Source organism: Struthio camelus, chromosome 1 (assembly GCF_040807025.1).
Source record: "Struthio camelus isolate bStrCam1 chromosome 1, bStrCam1.hap1, whole genome shotgun sequence".
NCBI classification, from domain to species: domain Eukaryota; kingdom Metazoa; phylum Chordata; class Aves; order Struthioniformes; family Struthionidae; genus Struthio; species Struthio camelus.
This window is the reverse complement of record NC_090942.1, coordinates 64,833,221-64,850,364: the sequence shown is the minus strand read 5'-3', so window position 1 is coordinate 64,850,364 and position 17,144 is coordinate 64,833,221. Positions and strand designations below refer to the sequence as shown.

Below are 17,144 nucleotides of genomic sequence, written 5' to 3'. Positions count from 1 at the left end.
TGAACCCGAGTCTGTTAAGAGCATTCAGAGGCAACTCCCTATAACAGATATTGTCACTTCCATCTTTTTTGTAGCATCCAAACTACTCTGTCATCACCATAACATCTGCCAGGTGGAGAAGGCATTTCAGGCAGATCAGGAAAGCACTCTGAGGTTTCAAGTTCATTCACAGAAATACAAGATAAACTTCAAAGGTAAAATATTTGTTTGTTTATGATATGACATATATGAGCTGACTCTGACTCTGTAGTGTAGCTTCACTTCTGAAAATGCCTCATGTACCCTCATCACCAGCAGAAGTGGCTGTCTTAGCCAGAGGAAACATGGATATTTAAAGGAGCTTGCTAGAAGATTACTCACCTTAAATTGCAGAGATAGAGGAGATGCTGCTTGTGTCTCACAGAGCATGAAATAGAGAAACATATAATAATTTCTCATTCTTGTGTTTAACTTTGTGATTTATATTGCTGGAGCTATTGGAGAGCCGTACAGTTAAAAGAATAAAAAAAATAAAGTCACAGTATTCAACAACAGAAAAGGAGAAGTATTAGGATGATAGTCTGAGATTAATACCTGGGATGTGGTGCATGTGCCACTACATGCAAGGGAGGAGTCGCGAAAGGGGAAAAGCAAAATCAGAAAGAGACTTGGATTTGCTGAGGCCGCTGCAGGAGGAGAGTTGCATGAGAGAAAGTCTGTGATTCTCTGTGCTGGTAGGCTGCATTCAGCTGTGAGCTTGTCTACTGAGAAGGACATTATTTGCGTGACTGATTTTTGCAAGCAAAAAGCATGGGTGATGTTCAGACAAAAGAAAGGAAAGAGCTAAATCACACATAGGTAACATTTTAAGTGAGCCCATCTGTTTTGAGAAGTGGGACCGTGAAAGCCCAGAAAGTTGGGACTGAAAGAGAAGCCTTGACAGGCTGCAAAGAGGATTCATATCTGCCCTGCTTGTGCTGCCAGTTTGGGTTTAATGTCACTTGCAGAGCGCAAGCTGAGACAACTCTAAAGAAAATGACGTCATGTTGTGGAACAATACACTGGAGAAGGCCACAGTTAAAGCATTGCATAGCTATGGTGGATAGCAATTTTTTCTTATGGATAGTCTCCCTTGCTATATAGAAGTGGCAAAACAGGGTTAGGCCAAGATGTGCTAGCCTAGCATCCTGCCTCCAGCAGTGGTTTTACGCTGGATTTCCAGGGAAGAGGAGAGGGCTAGCAGGTAGTGATACTTCCTTGGCGTCCAGGGGCTTGCTGCTTGGGGACTTCCTAAACCTGAGGTAATGTCTTTGTAGCTGGTGGCCCTGGGTGGATTTTCTTTCCTTCTGTGGATTTTTCTAGTCATTCTTTGTAAGCTTCTAGCACCTGCCATCATGTTGTGGCAATGGGTTCTGCAGCTGAGTTACACATTTCTTGAATAACTACTCTAAGTCTGGATGGATTCATGTTTTCTTTCAAGACATGGTTCAGAGAAATCAGTGCAGACACAGGTGACAAGACAAATCTGCTGGTGGCCAAACGATGCCTCTGTTGCAGATGGGAGCCAGCAGGAGGAAAGGTGCAGAGTGCTGCATTCGCTCTTTGGCAGTCTTTTGCTGCCGTGTCTCTAGATGGCGGTGCCTGTTCAGTTTTCAGGGAGAGGGAAGCTGTGGCGGTGGCTGGAGGCTGGGCAGAGCGAAGATCCTTTTGGGAGCTCCTGCTCCGAGGGCTCTGAGCGAGGGAGAGCCAAGTCTGGCCTGGCTGTCAGTCCCCTGGGAGAGTGTGTTGGCCACTGCAGGCCCCAAGCAAAAGGCTGTGCCTGCTTCTGGCTCTGATGGGTGAACGGTTTGCAGGGTGATTGGGTCGTATGTTGTGCCAGACCTGAGCTGCTCTGTTACATCTGAGGTAGTGTGACTTGGATGTCTAGCCATGCACTTTGTGCTGTTTGCCATCACTTCCCTGCTTCATCATCAGTGCCATAAAGAGCAACTCCACTTTCTGGACCTCTTCAGGTGAGGAGTAGCAAACTGGAGGGGTCTTCTGAAACATGATCATTTTGCGTAGCAGCACTGGGAAGAAGAGGACATGTACGTGGAAATAGAGGATGGAAGGAATGAAAAGTGCAGTGGTTGACCAAACATTGATACTTTTTCATTCCACTTGCACATCTTGCTTCTCTGGATGCATGTCCTGGATGCTTACCCTATGGTCACTATGGAAAAAAGCTGGTATTGGCTGGATGAATCTAGTCAGTGGAATGAATATGGAGAAGAGGAAAGCATCTCTTTCTTTTGTATCCAATGCCACGTGCCAGCTACCTAGCAGGGGCTATTTTTGTCTTTTTCTTTGGCAAGCAGTGCCTTTCGCATGTGTTCTGGATATTCTCTCAATATTTCCATGTGGTACATGTGCATTTTGACATGTTCAGCTGCCTCTCATAAATATGCTCATATCCCTCAGGAGCCTGTGAGGTCTAGGTCAAAACACTATTTATTTTCTTGGCCAAACCAGAACCTTTCTAAACTGCTTTTGTCTAAACAATTTTAATGCTATGTGTGCGTTTGTGAGGAAGGCGCTCTTTTCTCTTGGAACTCGTAATAACTCACAGAAGAAGGCAATGCCAGAAAACTATCCCACGCATTGACAAGGAACAATAACAAAGTACCACCCTTAAAGAAGCCCTGGCGCTGTTCTCAAACCCTGTGTGTAAGACTGAGAAGGAGGTGGCACGTATCACAGCCTGCAGAGGTGGACAAGGGCTCTGGGGATACACCCTCCCTGCCAGGCCTGGTTCAAGTGGGCTGTGATGAGGAGCAATGACTGGGAACAAGTGGTGGCAGAATCCAGAAAACAGATTCTGAAGGAGGTGTGGGATAGGGCTGGGAGCGAGCCTCTGCACTGGCAAAATCCAAGTTGTAGACAGTTATCCCTGCCTACCCCCGGTCAGCGAACGAAATGCTGCTCTGCAGGCACTTTAAGCCAAAACTTGCATCTGACAGATATTTTCCTTCACTTTGCTGGTCTCCAAACCACTGTGCTGCCACCATAACCTCTGCTCAGGTGGAGAAGGCATTTCAGGCTGACCAGAAAGGCACTCTCCAGTTTCAAGCAGGTTCTCAACAGTATGAGATAAACTTCAAAAGTAAGGTACATGTTTGCTTGATGTATAATGCAGTTGTGATGTGACTGGCACTGTAGTGCAGCTTCTCCTTGGAGAAGGCTTGCAGGCATGGGTTGCAAGAGTGCTGGGAAGTGTTTTGTGAATTGTAGGTGGTCACTGCTGAGGCAGCACAGAGGGGAAGGTCGGGATCCCAGAACAGAGCAAGGCTCAAGGATGTGCGCAATGGTGGTGCAAGGAAGGGTAGCCCCAGCCTAAGTGGAGGGAGGAGGAAGGTGTGGGAGCTGAGGACAGGTTTCAGAGCCTCCTGACCGTGACTGCACGGTGCGATGTGACGCATGACTCGCACTGCGCCAGGCTTCTCATCTGTCTGGCAGGGAAATCCTGTGTAGAGCACTGCTAGCGCAGTGCTGGGCCCTGGGTGAGAATGAGTTTGCTGTGTTCAGGATGTGTCTGATGTACTGTGCAATGAGACTATTTACTTAACCAAAATAAAAAGCTGAGCAGAAATTTCTGTGCCTGAACTGCTTTGTCTGAGGCACAAAGAAAAAGGGGGAAGCACATCGCGCACATCCCAGGGGCATCTACAGATAATCTGTTTATGGGGGAGGGATTGCAATGACCCTCTTCTTACTTTGTAATGTTGCTACAGGAACAAGACCAGAGATACCAAATAACAAGCCTGTGTTGGTAGAAAGACTATATGTAGTCTTCTCATAGATCTAGATCTTTTTGTCAGGATAACTCCAAGAAGAAAAAAAAAAGAGAAAAAATCCCCCATAAAAGAAAAAACTGAAATCAGGCAAAACTAGAAGATGATGACATGTTCTTCAGCTGTCAGACAGGTCCTCCAAATATATGTGCAGAGTCATTACTATTGTCAGTGAAAAGGAAATAGCACAGAATAAAGGAGTGAAGAAAGATTAGGAGTACTCTGAAAAAAGTTACCCAAACTTTCATGCTTTCCACTCTATAATGTGGAGGAGGTTCTTAAGGCGTACTAGTAGACCACTTCTTTTCTCGTAAACAACATACCCAGATGCCAAAATCCATTCTTCTGATTGTGGATGCATTCATATTTTCTTTCAAGACATGGTCCAGAGAAATCGGTGCACACAGGCGACAAGACAAATCTGCCAGTGGCCAGACAATGCCTCCAGTGGGGATGGAGACAGCAGGAGGAAAGGTACGGGGTGCTACATTCACTGTTTGGCAGCCTTTTGCTACCATATCCCTAGATGGCGGTGCCCGTTCAGTTTTTGGTGGGAGGGAGGCTGTGGCAGTGGCTGCAGGCTGGGCAGAGCGAAGCAGCTTTTGGGGAGGGAGATGGGCCCATGCACCTCAAACTGCCTGGCATGGTACCTGGAGGAAGGAGCTCCTGGTGCCATGTGGTGGGTCGGGGTGAGCAGGTGAAGGCAGGGAGCACTTGGTGGAGCCATGGCTGTCGCCAGAGTTGTCCTCGCAGCACCGGTATGAGGCCTCCTGCTGTTTTGACAGGTCAGAGAGAGGGAGATCCAGGTCGGTCTGCCCTGATTGCCAGTCCCCCAGCAGGGCTATTTTCTTCAGATAAGGTAGGTTTGATGGTGTTACCTGGGCTGCTGTGGAAGAGGAATTGTGAGGAGCAGGTAGAGGGGCACATTTCAGTGGAGCTCTTGGGCACCTTTTGCTCCTAGGGCACTTTTCTGCTTGGGTGTCTCTGTGGAGGGGCTGCATTTAGGGGTTTGCCTACATATTTAGGACTCTGCTAGACAAAGCAATGCGGCTGCACCTCCGTGGCTTGGTGACTGCCTGAGACATGGGCTGTGCTGAATTTGAGCAGGGGCTAAAACCTGCATGCCCTGCCAGACAGCCTGGAGTGGGGCATCTGACAGGGAGGGAAGCAGCTCTCAGCTGGCCCCTTGGCCCCTTGGGATGTTTGTTAGCATAAAGGGCCAGGCTAGCGCCAGGAGTGAGGGGGTGGGGGAGTGCCACTGTAGGGGGCAACAGGGGTAGGAGCACTGGTAAGGTTGCAGGATTGGGGTCAGAAAGAGACAGGCGGTTGGAGGATGGAAGAGCTGAGGGTGGTTGTGATGAGGTGCAGGGCTGGTGAAGAGCTGGAAGAGGGAGGTATCGCACAAGACAAGCCTTAACCATAAGCAACCCATAAGATCTGTTGGGGCCTGTTCTTCATGGATGCCTTCAATGCAACCAGATCCTCCTCCCCAGAGAAGTCACAGTGTAATTGCAGCTGCTGCACACTAAGCATAGGTTGCGACCCACAGCACAAGGAGCTATAGAGAAGGATGAAAGAGGCAGAGAGCATGGGTTTGAGTGCCATGGAGCCCGCTGAAGGGCGGCAGAGTTATTGGTCACAGTTACTGACATATTTGTTGCAGTCATTTAGTCTTTCTGGGACTGCCAGAAACTGATCTGGCTTTTTGTTGTTGCTGTACGTGGTTATCTTTCTTATCTTTCTGCACAATCTGTCAATCACTGATACCTGCTCCATGGCCCAAAAGGGAAGCTGCTGCTGGTATTAGTTGGATAGGCACAGTCATTGGGTTGAACATGGGAAAGAGGAGAGCAACTCCCTTTTATTCCCAACATGTTGTGCTGGTAGCTCACTTTCTGCTTCCCCCTTCCCCAAAAGTGTAAGAATGGCCAAGCCATGTCAGAACAAAGGTACATCCAGCCTTGGAGCTTAACTGGATCCTTAACTGGATCCTTAACTGGATGACAGAGGTACCCAAAGGAAAATGTATGCTCAAGGCAGGCAGGTAGCGATATTTTCCAAGAAGGTGCTCCCTGCCTACGACAATCTTTGACTTATGGATCTCCTGCATCACCGATGGTATCTCTATATGTAATAGCCCTGGATGCATTTTTCTTTCAGTAATTATTCCATCAGTTTTTGAACCTGTATAAACTTTTAGCATCCACAACATCTTTCAACAAGGATTTCCACGGCTGAGCTGAATGTTACTTGAAGGAGAGTCTCCTTCTACTTGTTTTGAACTTGTCACTTGCTAGTTTTATTTAATAAATGTCACTCAGATATTCTCCCAGTGGTTTCTTGATGACCTCACACATTTCTGTAATTTTTTCTGATTTTCATTAATGCTTCCAGGAAACGCAGTTCTGAAAACAGGCTGTCTTTACAAGTGGCTGAAGGCTTTATTGAAAACACATTTCAATTTGAAAATTCCGGGTGTGTGAAAAGGGTCTCCTTCCTGTGTACTTTTGCTGAAAAACAAGGCCCTGAAGAACACTTGCTTTTCCTGTCAGGGCCCCTGGGAAACAATGCTATTTATAAACTGTGTTGGAAATAACCCAGGAGCCCTGAATTGTACCTCCTCCTACCAGGGAGCCTCTACTCATTTACCCCAGGGCAGTACGAGGTGGGTGAAGGAGCTCCAGTGAGTGAGGGGGATGGCAGCTGCACAAGGCCGGTGAAGGGAGGTGACATGTGCAGGTAATCAAACTGGGAGACAGAGAGGAGACATGGACAGGAGAGAGTCCCTCCAGTCTTTGGTGGTGGAGGGACTCGTAAAAACAGTAGAGCGAGCTAGGTGCAGGATAGAGAGGAGTCTGTGATCTGGAATAGTTTAAATCACTAGCTTTTCCTCGTGACTTGTAGAGATGCTAAATCCAGCTCTGTTACATGTGTGCGACACTACCGTAGCCCAACACCCATTTCTAACAAATTTTCCCCTCCTTTATAGCACCCAGACCAGTGCGCTGCCCCCATACCTTCTGCACAGGTGGAGCTGTTATTGCAAACTCATCAGGAAGGTGCTTATGAATCTTAAGCTGATTCACAGAAATAGGAGTTAGATTTCACAGGTAAAAGGTCTGTGTGCTTAACTCTTGACTTGCTTACACGGAAGCTAACTGCAATGCCACGTCTTTCCCAGAATGCCTCTGGAGACGCTTTTAAGCATGGATGCAGGAGCAGTTAGAGAACATTTCATGGGTTACAAACAGCATCTCTTAGAACAATAAGAAAGGGAAGATGAAAGAACTAAAACATAAAATGGATAAAATGGAAGCAAGCATTGCAGGAGAAAGTGGAAACAATTTTTGCAGACTAATTGAGACTGGAGGTGGCTCTGGTCTAAACAGGGAGACTGAGATTTTAGAGTAACATCTCTGTCTTCTTAATGTGACACCATACTGTGCTAAGACTGTAAATATGTGGACCTTTTTACATATTTATAACTGGGAAACCAGGGGCTGAAATGCTTGTATGTAGAAGGAAATGATAGTGAGACTAATTCATCTGGCATATATTGGCCCTCTTGTGCTTTCGCAGCATAGGCGGTTGTTGCATGCATTGTAATCTGACTTTCTGTGTGAATGCCATTTACCATGATGCACGGTGAGTATGACAAGCTGGTGACTCTGCTTTTCCTTATGTGTGAATGTGCTATACAGCTAGGTCTGTTTCAAGTAGAAAAAAAGCATTGTGGCCACAGCTTGGGGAAGAGGAAGAGGGAAGAAGAAACAGAAGGGGGACCAAAGCCTAGGGTAACTGTAAACAGTATTTGAGTTTCTATGGCATAAATTCTGTGCAAAGCCTAAGAAGAGATCTTGTGCAATGACTGTTGCTCATGATGTATCATATTTTAACATCAGACTGTAAGCAGTGGAAAGCAGTCTGGTGTTAAAGTGTATACATGTCTTACGTCTACAGAAGGGAGTGTACGTTGCCATATGGTATCTTCAAGCCCAGTCTGAAGGAGCAAGAATTAGGTAGAATGTCTCCCTTCTTATGTCTGGGGCTGGAGAAAGAGCACAGCTGCTTTGGTGGCCACCTTCAGTAACTGGAAAAAGAGAAAAGCTTATCCAAGATCTCTGCAGGGCAAGTGAGCTGTAAGCAGGCCAGTTAATTAAAGGGCTCAGAAGGTGGCAGAGCACAATCTCAGTAGCCCGTTCTGTAGTTTAATTTCTTGTAGCTTAGTTCCTTTACTGTGTTCTTATAAGTAAGTATATGGGGGCTTTTCTCCTTATGTCTTCCCTAGTAATAAAGCTGAGTCTGAGTGATCTGATACAAACCAGGCACATCACTGTGTGGGGGCTGGTGAATCCGGTATTCACAGAGGAGGCTGCCAAACTCTTAGGGTGTCTGTAGGCAGCAAGATCTGGGCTTCCCAAGCTTCTGAGACATAATCCATCTCTGAGCTACAGGGACCTTGTCTGAAGTGGGTATCACAAGTTGCTAGGTTTGTGGAGAGCCGTAGGAATTACCATGAGCATCTTTAGCAGGCAACAAAATAATGAGAGCCTGAGACTGGGAAGTCAATGTGAGGTACTATATCACCCTGTCGGAAACCATAAAAGATGCAGCATGAGTAAAGCAGAGTCTAGATACCTAGCGAAAGGACTGAGTGCTTTAGAGAGGCCCTTTTTGTGAGGTGGATCACAATATTATAAATGAAATGAAAAGTTCATTGGCTATTGCCGTGCTTTAACCGCTCTGAGTGAGACGGGGTCAAAGACATCCACAAACATGCCCAAAACTTTAAGTGCCTATCAGTGTTTGCCCTGTGCTATCACCATGAGAGCAGAGGAAAGGACGAGAGATCCTTCTTTTAGCATGACAAGTTGACCTAGTACTGTTTGGAAGAGAGATTAGCAGCCTACCAAATCTCAGAGGTTTTGGAGGCAGAATCTATGTGAAGGAAAGAAAGGGTGAGCTCAGGTGATGGTGATAATCAACTCTTCAGTCACTGCTAGAACATGAAACCTCCTGCACAGATCCCTTCATACTGACAGTGAAATGCCTGAAGCAGAAATGGCACGGAGTAAAGGAGGGGCTCCCTGCAGGAACAGCACAAGCTATGCTAATCCCGCTGTGACACATTGGGAATGTGCGGCAGAAAAGAGGCTCTGGGAAGGGCATTGTTTTGCTCTGTTGCACAATGACTTCTGCTCTCCTGGGCAGCACTCCCAGATGGCAAAGGTCTTCTCTCTAATTCTTGGTGCCTTTGCGCTCTCTTTCTGAGAGAAAGAGAGCGCAATGGTCTAGAGAAATCTGAATACTCAGACTGTGATAAAAATCTGCAGGCATCCAAGTGCTGCAACGGGTGGCAGTAGCAAACAGGACAAGAAAAGGTATTGGATGTTATGTTCATTATCTCCCTGTCCATAGAAGAGTAGCTATTTCTTGAGTCCTCTCCTGCTTCAGTATGATTCATTTATCTGCTTATTGTAGTTTCATGCAAGTAGGCTGGGTTTGACAGTGTTGATAGGTTCTCACTGTGACAGTCAGGGAGAATGCACTGAGGAAAAATCTCAGTGTCCTGGACACAGAATGAAGAGCCATTCTTCACCTTCTGCTGATATGAAGTTAGATGACTGAGGGTATTCAACTAAATCCTCATAAATAGAGAAATCTTAGCATACTGGTGTTTCTAGTGTGGTTTTTTTTTTTTTAAATATAATTCCTTGTGTCAAGGCTGGTCCTGGTCACTATGTGAAACACACAGTCCAAACCAGGCATGCATAGCCACATAGCCTGTGCAAAAATTCCTTTGATCTGCCGCACAGCCTGTTAGTGAACTGGGAAAGCTCAGGGAATAAGGCTGACATCCTGATTTGTGAATGCAGTAATCTGTAGTGGGAAGATGAGTGAGCCTGGGGGAGCGAGGACCTTGGCTTGGGAAGGTGTGCAACACTGTTGGACTAGGGAATGGGTAAAGCCTTCTAGCAGTCAGGGGAAATAAGAGAGATGGAAAAAAAGTGATTGTAGTGGTTGGGGTGGAAGGTAGATGTTGGTAATTTGACATTTTTAGTGGCCTTTTCCTTCTCTGCTTCCTCTCTCAGTGAGTTGAAATTTATGGTCCTGCCAAAGGCATCTAAGCAGAATCATGAAAAGGAGAGATGTACTGATTTCCTAGGGTCTCAGCAGGTACTGTGTGAACTGTTTGTGCTACTGCATTTTTCTGCTGCTCGTGGCCAGAAGAAGCTAGTATGGCCTGGCAATGGTAAGGACGGGTGATGCCTGGATGGTGCTTGAAGGGCTGTTTGTGCTTTCTTCAGGCAGGACTAAGACTGGATATTGTTAGGCATGTTTATAAGCATGCAGCCAAGAACTTTTTTCAGCACTGCATGATGCATCTTACTGCAGAGCATTGCTAGAGCATACCTGGAAGCTCTCTACTGGTGGCTTGTGTTAGCATGGGAAAAGAGTTTATACAGGGTGTAAAAAGCTAAGATTTTTTGAGGCAACCCTTGTGCTGTAGTTTATATGTCATGACCAAGAGACTGCCTCATGGAAGTCCCTTGAGTTTTCTAATCTTGTTTAAACTTGTTTTAAACAGACAGTCAGATGCTGTTCGCACACACCATCTGTTTCCTTCAGATTGCGACCGTTCAGCACTGCCCGAAATAGGATGGGAAGTATATATCTGTTCACATCTGTTCACCCTAGGAAAAGTCATATTCTGCACTGGCTCTCGCTCTCAAACAAGTGTAATATACGCACCCAAGTCCAGGGACTGGTTCTGTTAGTTCTCAGCTTGCAAATGTGTCACTTCAATATGTACAACTGCAAGAGAGACAAGGATAGATGTGCCGTAGCTCCCAGGGGACGCAGGTTTCACTAAGATGGTTCGCTCACGCTATAGGGGTTGTACATCTAAATGGCCATTGCGCAGAAATGTTGATTTATCCGTTGTGCTTTTGATTTGACCTAGATGACAGCTGAAGATCTGGGGGTTGAGTCTCAGTTCTTCTTGGCAGTACCCTATTTACAGCACTATTTCTCCTTTAAAACTCAGTCACATGCTAGAATTTCAAATCAAAGCAAGTGCTTTAGGGCGATCATCAACTCATTTAATATTGTTATTATGAGATTTAGATCTTATGTATTTTTGAAACATCAGACGGTGTGATTACAAAGCTCATTGATGACTCACTACAGTAACATTAAGGCTTGCCTACAAAGAGGAATTAGTGTGCAATAAAGGTAGGTGTGACTTGATGTGGAAGAATTATTTTGCTTTCTCTTCTCCAACTGGACACCTATTCTGAACCCACAGTGTCTTTGCATAACTTCGTTTTAGCTTATGTTGGACAAGAATATCTCTGCGTGCAGAATAAATGTGCTCCATAGAAAGCAATACCTTCTTTGTGTTATAAACAAGGCCTCAGAGTAGGAGTTCAGAGCACATTGGGCTAAGAATGAGAGCGAGGAAAAAGCCGAGGAATAAATGAGAGAAGGCTCCGAAAAATCCTCAACTGTAATTGCAGCCACAAGGCTTTCCATCCTTAATGTGTGGGAAGGACTGGAGAGGTGTAGCCGAAAGCTCTTTAACGTGCTGGTCTCTGTTGTGTTAATAGTCGCAGTTAGTAGAAGTCAGCTGCCGTACCAGCAAATACAGGGGAACTGAGAACCTATTTCAGCAGACAGTGAACAATTACAGCATCCGCAGGCTCCAGAGGATTCAGAACCCGATGCTTTGGCAGCATTTCTCGTTGTTTGTATCAGCTTTATTTCGTTCCTCTGGTGACAGCAGAGTAGTTCTGATAGTCGCTGGGTCCCGTCTCTTGCCCAGGGCCTGTGGGTGGTTCCCCGCTTGGCAAAAGGAAAACAGCCTCCCTCTCTGCTCGCCACCATATCCAAACTGGCATGGGTATAGGCTGATTTCTCATGAAGGCGTTGCTCTGATCCTCTGATTTAAGACAGAAAAATAAACAAAACCAGAAATGGAAGGGAAATGTCAAAAATGTTTGGTGTCCTGTGAAACTAGACCTGAGATTTATATAAAATTTATGTTTTGATGAGAAAAACCTAGTGACATAAAAATTTTTATTATGAAGATGACTTTTATAACTCTAGATTTTATATTTGGGGTTCATACAGATGATGTTTTGTAAATCTGGCTTTGTAGAAGCCATTTTTTAAAAATATCGTGCTCTATGACCCTTCTTAGGAAAAAACAACAACCCAAAACATTATAAGTTCAAATTATACATAACAGCTTCTGAAGCTCCTCCTTATTGGTGGAACAACATAGGGAAATGTGTTCTTTACTGTTTGGCTTCTCAGAACTGCAAAAATGTTCTCATTCAAAATGGAGAAGGCCAGAGTTTTATTTTCTCATGAAATCTTGGAGGTAATTAACCACAGCCAGAGGAATGTTTTCCCAGGACATGGGAGCCGTACGTTTTATCCTAGGCTTAAACTGATCCTAAGTCTCCCTATTCTGGGTGCCTACCCTTGTCATTGCACTAATGAAGCTTGGGATAAGGTCACTTAGGTTTGAGTACAGTAACCAAAGATGCCATCCTGGATGTGAAATTTTCCAAGGGAAACAGCACCAAAACTGGAATATTCCTGCAAAAAGCAGTTCTGGTTGGCGTTAGCATTTTCCATCAACTCAACAGAAGCATTTAGTCAAAACCCTGGTGGAGAGCTCTCTTTATCTCGTAGGTGCAGAATTTCTTCATGTAAAACATTTTTAGGACTGAGCAAAGCATGAGGAAGTAATAGACAGGTCTGATTGGCCAGTAAGGGGATGGATAAAATCGGTTAGATGAATTTTACCCCTTCAATAGAGTGAGGAATCGAAATCTTTTTCATATATCTAAACAACAGACTGCTTGAGCTCTTCCCTGAGAATATAGTTTGAAATGGCAGGTAATGTGGCCTGTTTAATGGCCAATGTGTTTTGTTTTATCAGCAAAACTGAGATCCGAGACCAAAACTTAAGGTACTAATCCTATTGGGAATTGGCGGTGAAGGCTGCAGAGGGAGAGAGATCGCTCTTTGGCTTGTGATCTATTTATTGCCTTATCCCTGTAAGAGGTGTGAGCAGCACCAGTTTGCTACATATTAGAAATTCAGTTTTCTTGCTTTGATTCTTTTCTCCGTCATCCAGACAATCTTGTATTTCTGAAATCTCTCCTGCTTCTTTCAAAATCTCTTTTGGAACTATCTGAAGCTCACTGGAAGTTTTTGCATTTGTGATAGCACAGGGATTCCTGTTAGCTCCAGCTCAAAATGTTCTTGGTTCTGCAAGTTTTGCATGGAGGAAGGTCTCAGACACTTTCCTAAGGACTGGAGCTGGGAAGGAAGGAGAGTGACTGGTAAAGACAATAGGACAAATATTAGTCATCTTGGCCTTCTGGCACTGACGTGAGCCAGGAAAGAAGAGAAATAAGCTCTCTTTGCAGGCCATCAAAGGAACAAGCAACCTTTTCAGCAATGCCATCATTTTCAGTCATCTGAGGGTCCTAGTTCTATATTTCAGTATAAAAAATAGTCGGCTGAAATCAGATCTGATGCCACAAAAGACAGAGATTTTTTATTTCCCTGGCTATATACCCTCTTTCTCTATTAAGGGATCCACATAAAGGCAGTGCTAAACAGAGATTAGATGTGAATGTCTGGCATACCTGCCTTCTGATGGCAGGCAGAAAGCCACCATGCAGTTTGATTTCAGGTGAAAGGCTCTGTCCTGACATGTGAGAGAAGGGGGAAAGCTTGAGTTCAGGAGGAAAGGATCTTATCTCAGCTCATTTGCCTCTTCTGATTTCAAACACCATCTCTGCTGGTTCAGCCAGGCACACAGAGATTTACCAGGGGAGGCCAAGGCAATGCCCTAGTGTGTGCAGTGTGCATGTTATTCATCATTTGGTGTGAGAGGGTTCAAAGGGGTGCACACTCTTTTTGTTCAGCCCTCCATACGATTTGTGATCAGGTTGGAACTTGGGTGGGGAAGAGGGCAGACCCAGAAAAACAAGAGGTGTTTGTGCATGGGTGTATATACAGCTGCTGAAACCTCAGATCTTTTTTTTTCCATGGCAAAAGGAGCAGATGAAAAAGAAAAGCCCAGGGCAAGAGGTAGACCAGCAGCTCCTGTTCCACGGCACGAGCGCGTCCCACCTGGCTGCCATCTGCGAGCAGAACTTCGACTGGCGGGTGTGCGGGGCTCACGGGACGCTGTATGGAAGAGGTAGGAGGGCAGGAGCCCGTGTTGCGGGGCAGCCGCAGCCGTGGTGGGGAGGCAGAGGAGGCTCCCTGAGCGACGGCGGGGTGCAGCGTGCCAAGGCAGGACCCCCACCGGCCCAGGAGGAGCCGGCGCAGGGGCTGCAGCAGTGCGGGCTGCCAATGCCGCGGGCTGCCAACGCCGGCCAGGCCTGTGGGTCGCTGCGAGGGGACTGCCTGGGGCCGACACCGCGCTCCTGTCCGTGTGCGCCTGTTGCGGAGGGTGTCAGCAGCAGCTGTGCTTCTGGCGGGGCTGAAAACATCACTCCTTGCCTCAGGTACCTGCTGTTAAGGAGAGCTTGAGGTCAGGTAGGGCTGTGAGGGGGATGGTGAAACGTGGCCAGCGTCTGCTGATGCTTTAAAATCAAGCGATGTGGGAAGCCTTGGCAAGGCTGTGTTTAGAGCTACGTGGGGTAGGAAGGAGAAGGAGGTGCTTGCTGAATGGTTGCTTGTCAGAGTGCCGGTAGGAGCCGTTTGCTCCTTTGCCCGATGTGTTTTTCTCAGTTGTGCCTTTTTCTGCTCCCTAGGAAGCTACTTTGCCAGAGACGCCAGTTATTCTCACGAGTACTGCCCATCCCGCACTGGTCACCAGAGCATGTTTGTAGCTCGAGTTCTTGTTGGAGACTTTGTTGAGGGCAACTCAGAGTACCTTCGCCCTCCACCCAGAGCTGGGAATGCAAACAGGCTCTACGACAGCTGTGTGGATGACCCGGAGGATCCTTCCATCTTTGTCATCTTTGAGAAGCATCAGGTTTACCCTGCCTATATCTTGGAGTACACATTTTCATCCCAATGAGGATGATGTCAGAGGTAACAGTATCTCATCTGAAAATGACACTTGAACCTTAGATTTTTTTGTTGCGTATGAGTATCTTGCTTCTGACTTCCAGTTATACTTCTATTCTGTTTCAATTGCAAGAATGAAAATACAAGTAATGTAAATTATGAAATGGCTGGCTTCTTTATGAGTGTTGTTTTCCTCCTAAATAGACTAGTGGCAGTTAAATTGTAATAAATAATGTAACCATGACAATGTGATGATCATCTTGATGCAAGTGTGATGTAGATTTAAATGTGCATTATGATTAATTTGTAAAACAAATTGCTTCCATTTATAGTGTAGTACATAACTACATGTTGTTTAGGACATGTTTGCGAAAATGAATATAGAAAATGAGGAAAATGGAGTATAAAAAAGCATATTTGAGGGGTGATTCTTTGAAGCGGTTTTTCCATGAAGTGAAGCTCATCAGCATCTTGTCAGTGTAAGAAAAGCAGACAATGGGCTGTAAGCTGTTTTTGTCCTGTGGTTTGGCTGCTTTGAATTTTGTGGCAAGAAAAGTTTTTTAGATCATATCCTAAAGGAGTGATACATCATGTTCCCTTATTGCTCTGCTGGTGCCGTTTGGTTATCTTGCAGTAGGAGTCATAAGGACTCCAATTCAGAAGAAAAAAATTCCTGGATAACAGAGAAGTAAGTGATTCATTGGTCTTCCTCAGTTTGCCTTGATCACTAATTGTGTGCTGAAGGCAGAGTAGGCAATGCAGTGCACAGCTAGTAATGGGACTCTGCTTCACATAACTTCCCTGAGAGAACTGACAGATGCCACAGGCTCTACTGATGCCCAGTTATAGCAAAAATTAAAACAGCAGTAGTCTCCCGCTCCTCTAAAAACAGCTAAAAGTTGTTACTCTGAGCTTTTGTGCCATTTCTGACTGCAGGCTCGGCCAGGATCTTGCTTTAAGGGAATTATGTAACTTCCCAAAACTTAAAGAAGAGGTCCAGATGGTAAAATGGTTCACACCAAGTGAATTCATATTGGATTCACAGTAGTAGTGCATTCGTGTCACATGTTGCTGCAGAGGTGTACGGCAACCTGACAGCATCCTGGACCCCAGTGTGGGTCGCAGCACCGGCAGATTTGAATGTTAAACCTGGAGCTGAGAGGGAGCAGAGCCATGATGCCACTGCAGTGAGCTGTTGCTCAGTTTTTGCTCTTGATCAAGGAAGAGCAGGGTCTTCTGCACCTGCATCGAGGTTGGTCACATCCGTGGGCCGGGTGGAAGCAGCTCCCCTGAGCTCTTCCATAGTGCCAGTCCTTCCCCTCAGGCATCTACTCCGTGAGCAGCCCCATCCCCTCCGGCACCAGGAGCACTTCAGCCTCCAGCAGCAGCTTGGACTCATAAAGCAGCTGACAGTGCAGGTCATCATGGTTGCTCTGAATGACCTCCCCTCTCTGGGGATGGTGTGTGCTGCCCTGTGCCCGGAAGCTGAGTGTGGGGTCATAATGTTGGAAGTGCCGACCGGACACCGGGAACCACTGCGAGGAGGAGTTGTACAGCGTCTGCCATTGGAAAACCCCTCCCTGGGAGATGTGGGAAACCGGTGCTGGAAAACATCCTGGTAGCCCCGTAATTAACCCAGGGGACGTGATTTTCTTTATTTTCTGATCACTGCTTACCCTCTTCTATATCAAGTCTGCCCATCCTGCTGGTGACGCCATACCCAAGTGTTAGTGTCTTTGACATGGGATGACTCCCTTGCCAGAGCAGAGCTTCCTCAGGTTTAGGTCAAGCAAACTCGTGATATTCCAGCTGCTGAAGTTAGACCCTCACAAGGCCATGCTGTGAGGAGGGAAGAAGTCTGCTATGAGCTGAGTAATGACCCACAGTGGGGGTCTGCTTGGACCACAGAGCCAGCACTTGAATGACTGACTCAGGAGGCAACGTGGCTTTGTGAGGGAGCACAGCCACCCCTGCTTCCCCCCAACAGACTGAAGTTGGTGGTGGCTTATTTTACATAGCCATGCAGTCACCTGGCACTTTTCCAGGTGATTCAGAAGTGTCTCAGCTGTGTGTGCTCTGACTGGGGTGGACAGGGAATGGCTTCCTAATTCTGCCATCCCAGCTTGCAATTTGCGTCCATAGGAAATACTGTAAGTAAAGTAACCCCTGGAATGAGCTGCTGCATTTGATGCTTTTGCACCTTCTAGCTCTTCTGTGGGGAGTTGGGCAATTTGACCATAAAGTCAAAATTTTTTCATAAGTAAGTCTGTGAGCTGCTCTGGAGCTTCA

The 17,144-nt window shown here is 46.2% G+C and overlaps 1 protein-coding gene across 1 annotated transcript; it reads left to right on the top strand.

Annotated features, from left to right (window-relative positions):
- On the top strand, window positions 1-15,091 carry LOC104147332 (protein mono-ADP-ribosyltransferase PARP12). The gene is made up of 5 exons (XM_009679952.2): window positions 1-194; window positions 4,188-4,283; window positions 4,595-4,668; window positions 13,890-14,037; window positions 14,597-15,091. Exons 2-5 carry the CDS (start codon window positions 4,190-4,192, stop codon window positions 14,863-14,865), a joined length of 585 nt encoding a protein of 194 aa, XP_009678247.2. The 5' UTR covers window positions 1-194; window positions 4,188-4,189; the 3' UTR covers window positions 14,866-15,091.
- The last annotated feature ends 2,053 nt before the right edge of the window (window positions 15,092-17,144 follow it).

Coding starts and splice junctions, on each gene's coding strand:
- LOC104147332 (XM_009679952.2), top strand. CDS start 4,190: ATGGTCCAGAGAAATCGGTGCACACAGGCGACAAGACAAATCTGCCAG. Junction 4,669..13,889: donor GGCTATTTTCTTCAGATAAG/GTAGGTTTGATG, acceptor TTTCCATGGCAA/AAGGAGCAGATGAAAAAGAA. Junction 14,038..14,596: donor CGGGACGCTGTATGGAAGAG/GTAGGAGGGCAG, acceptor TCTGCTCCCTAG/GAAGCTACTTTGCCAGAGAC.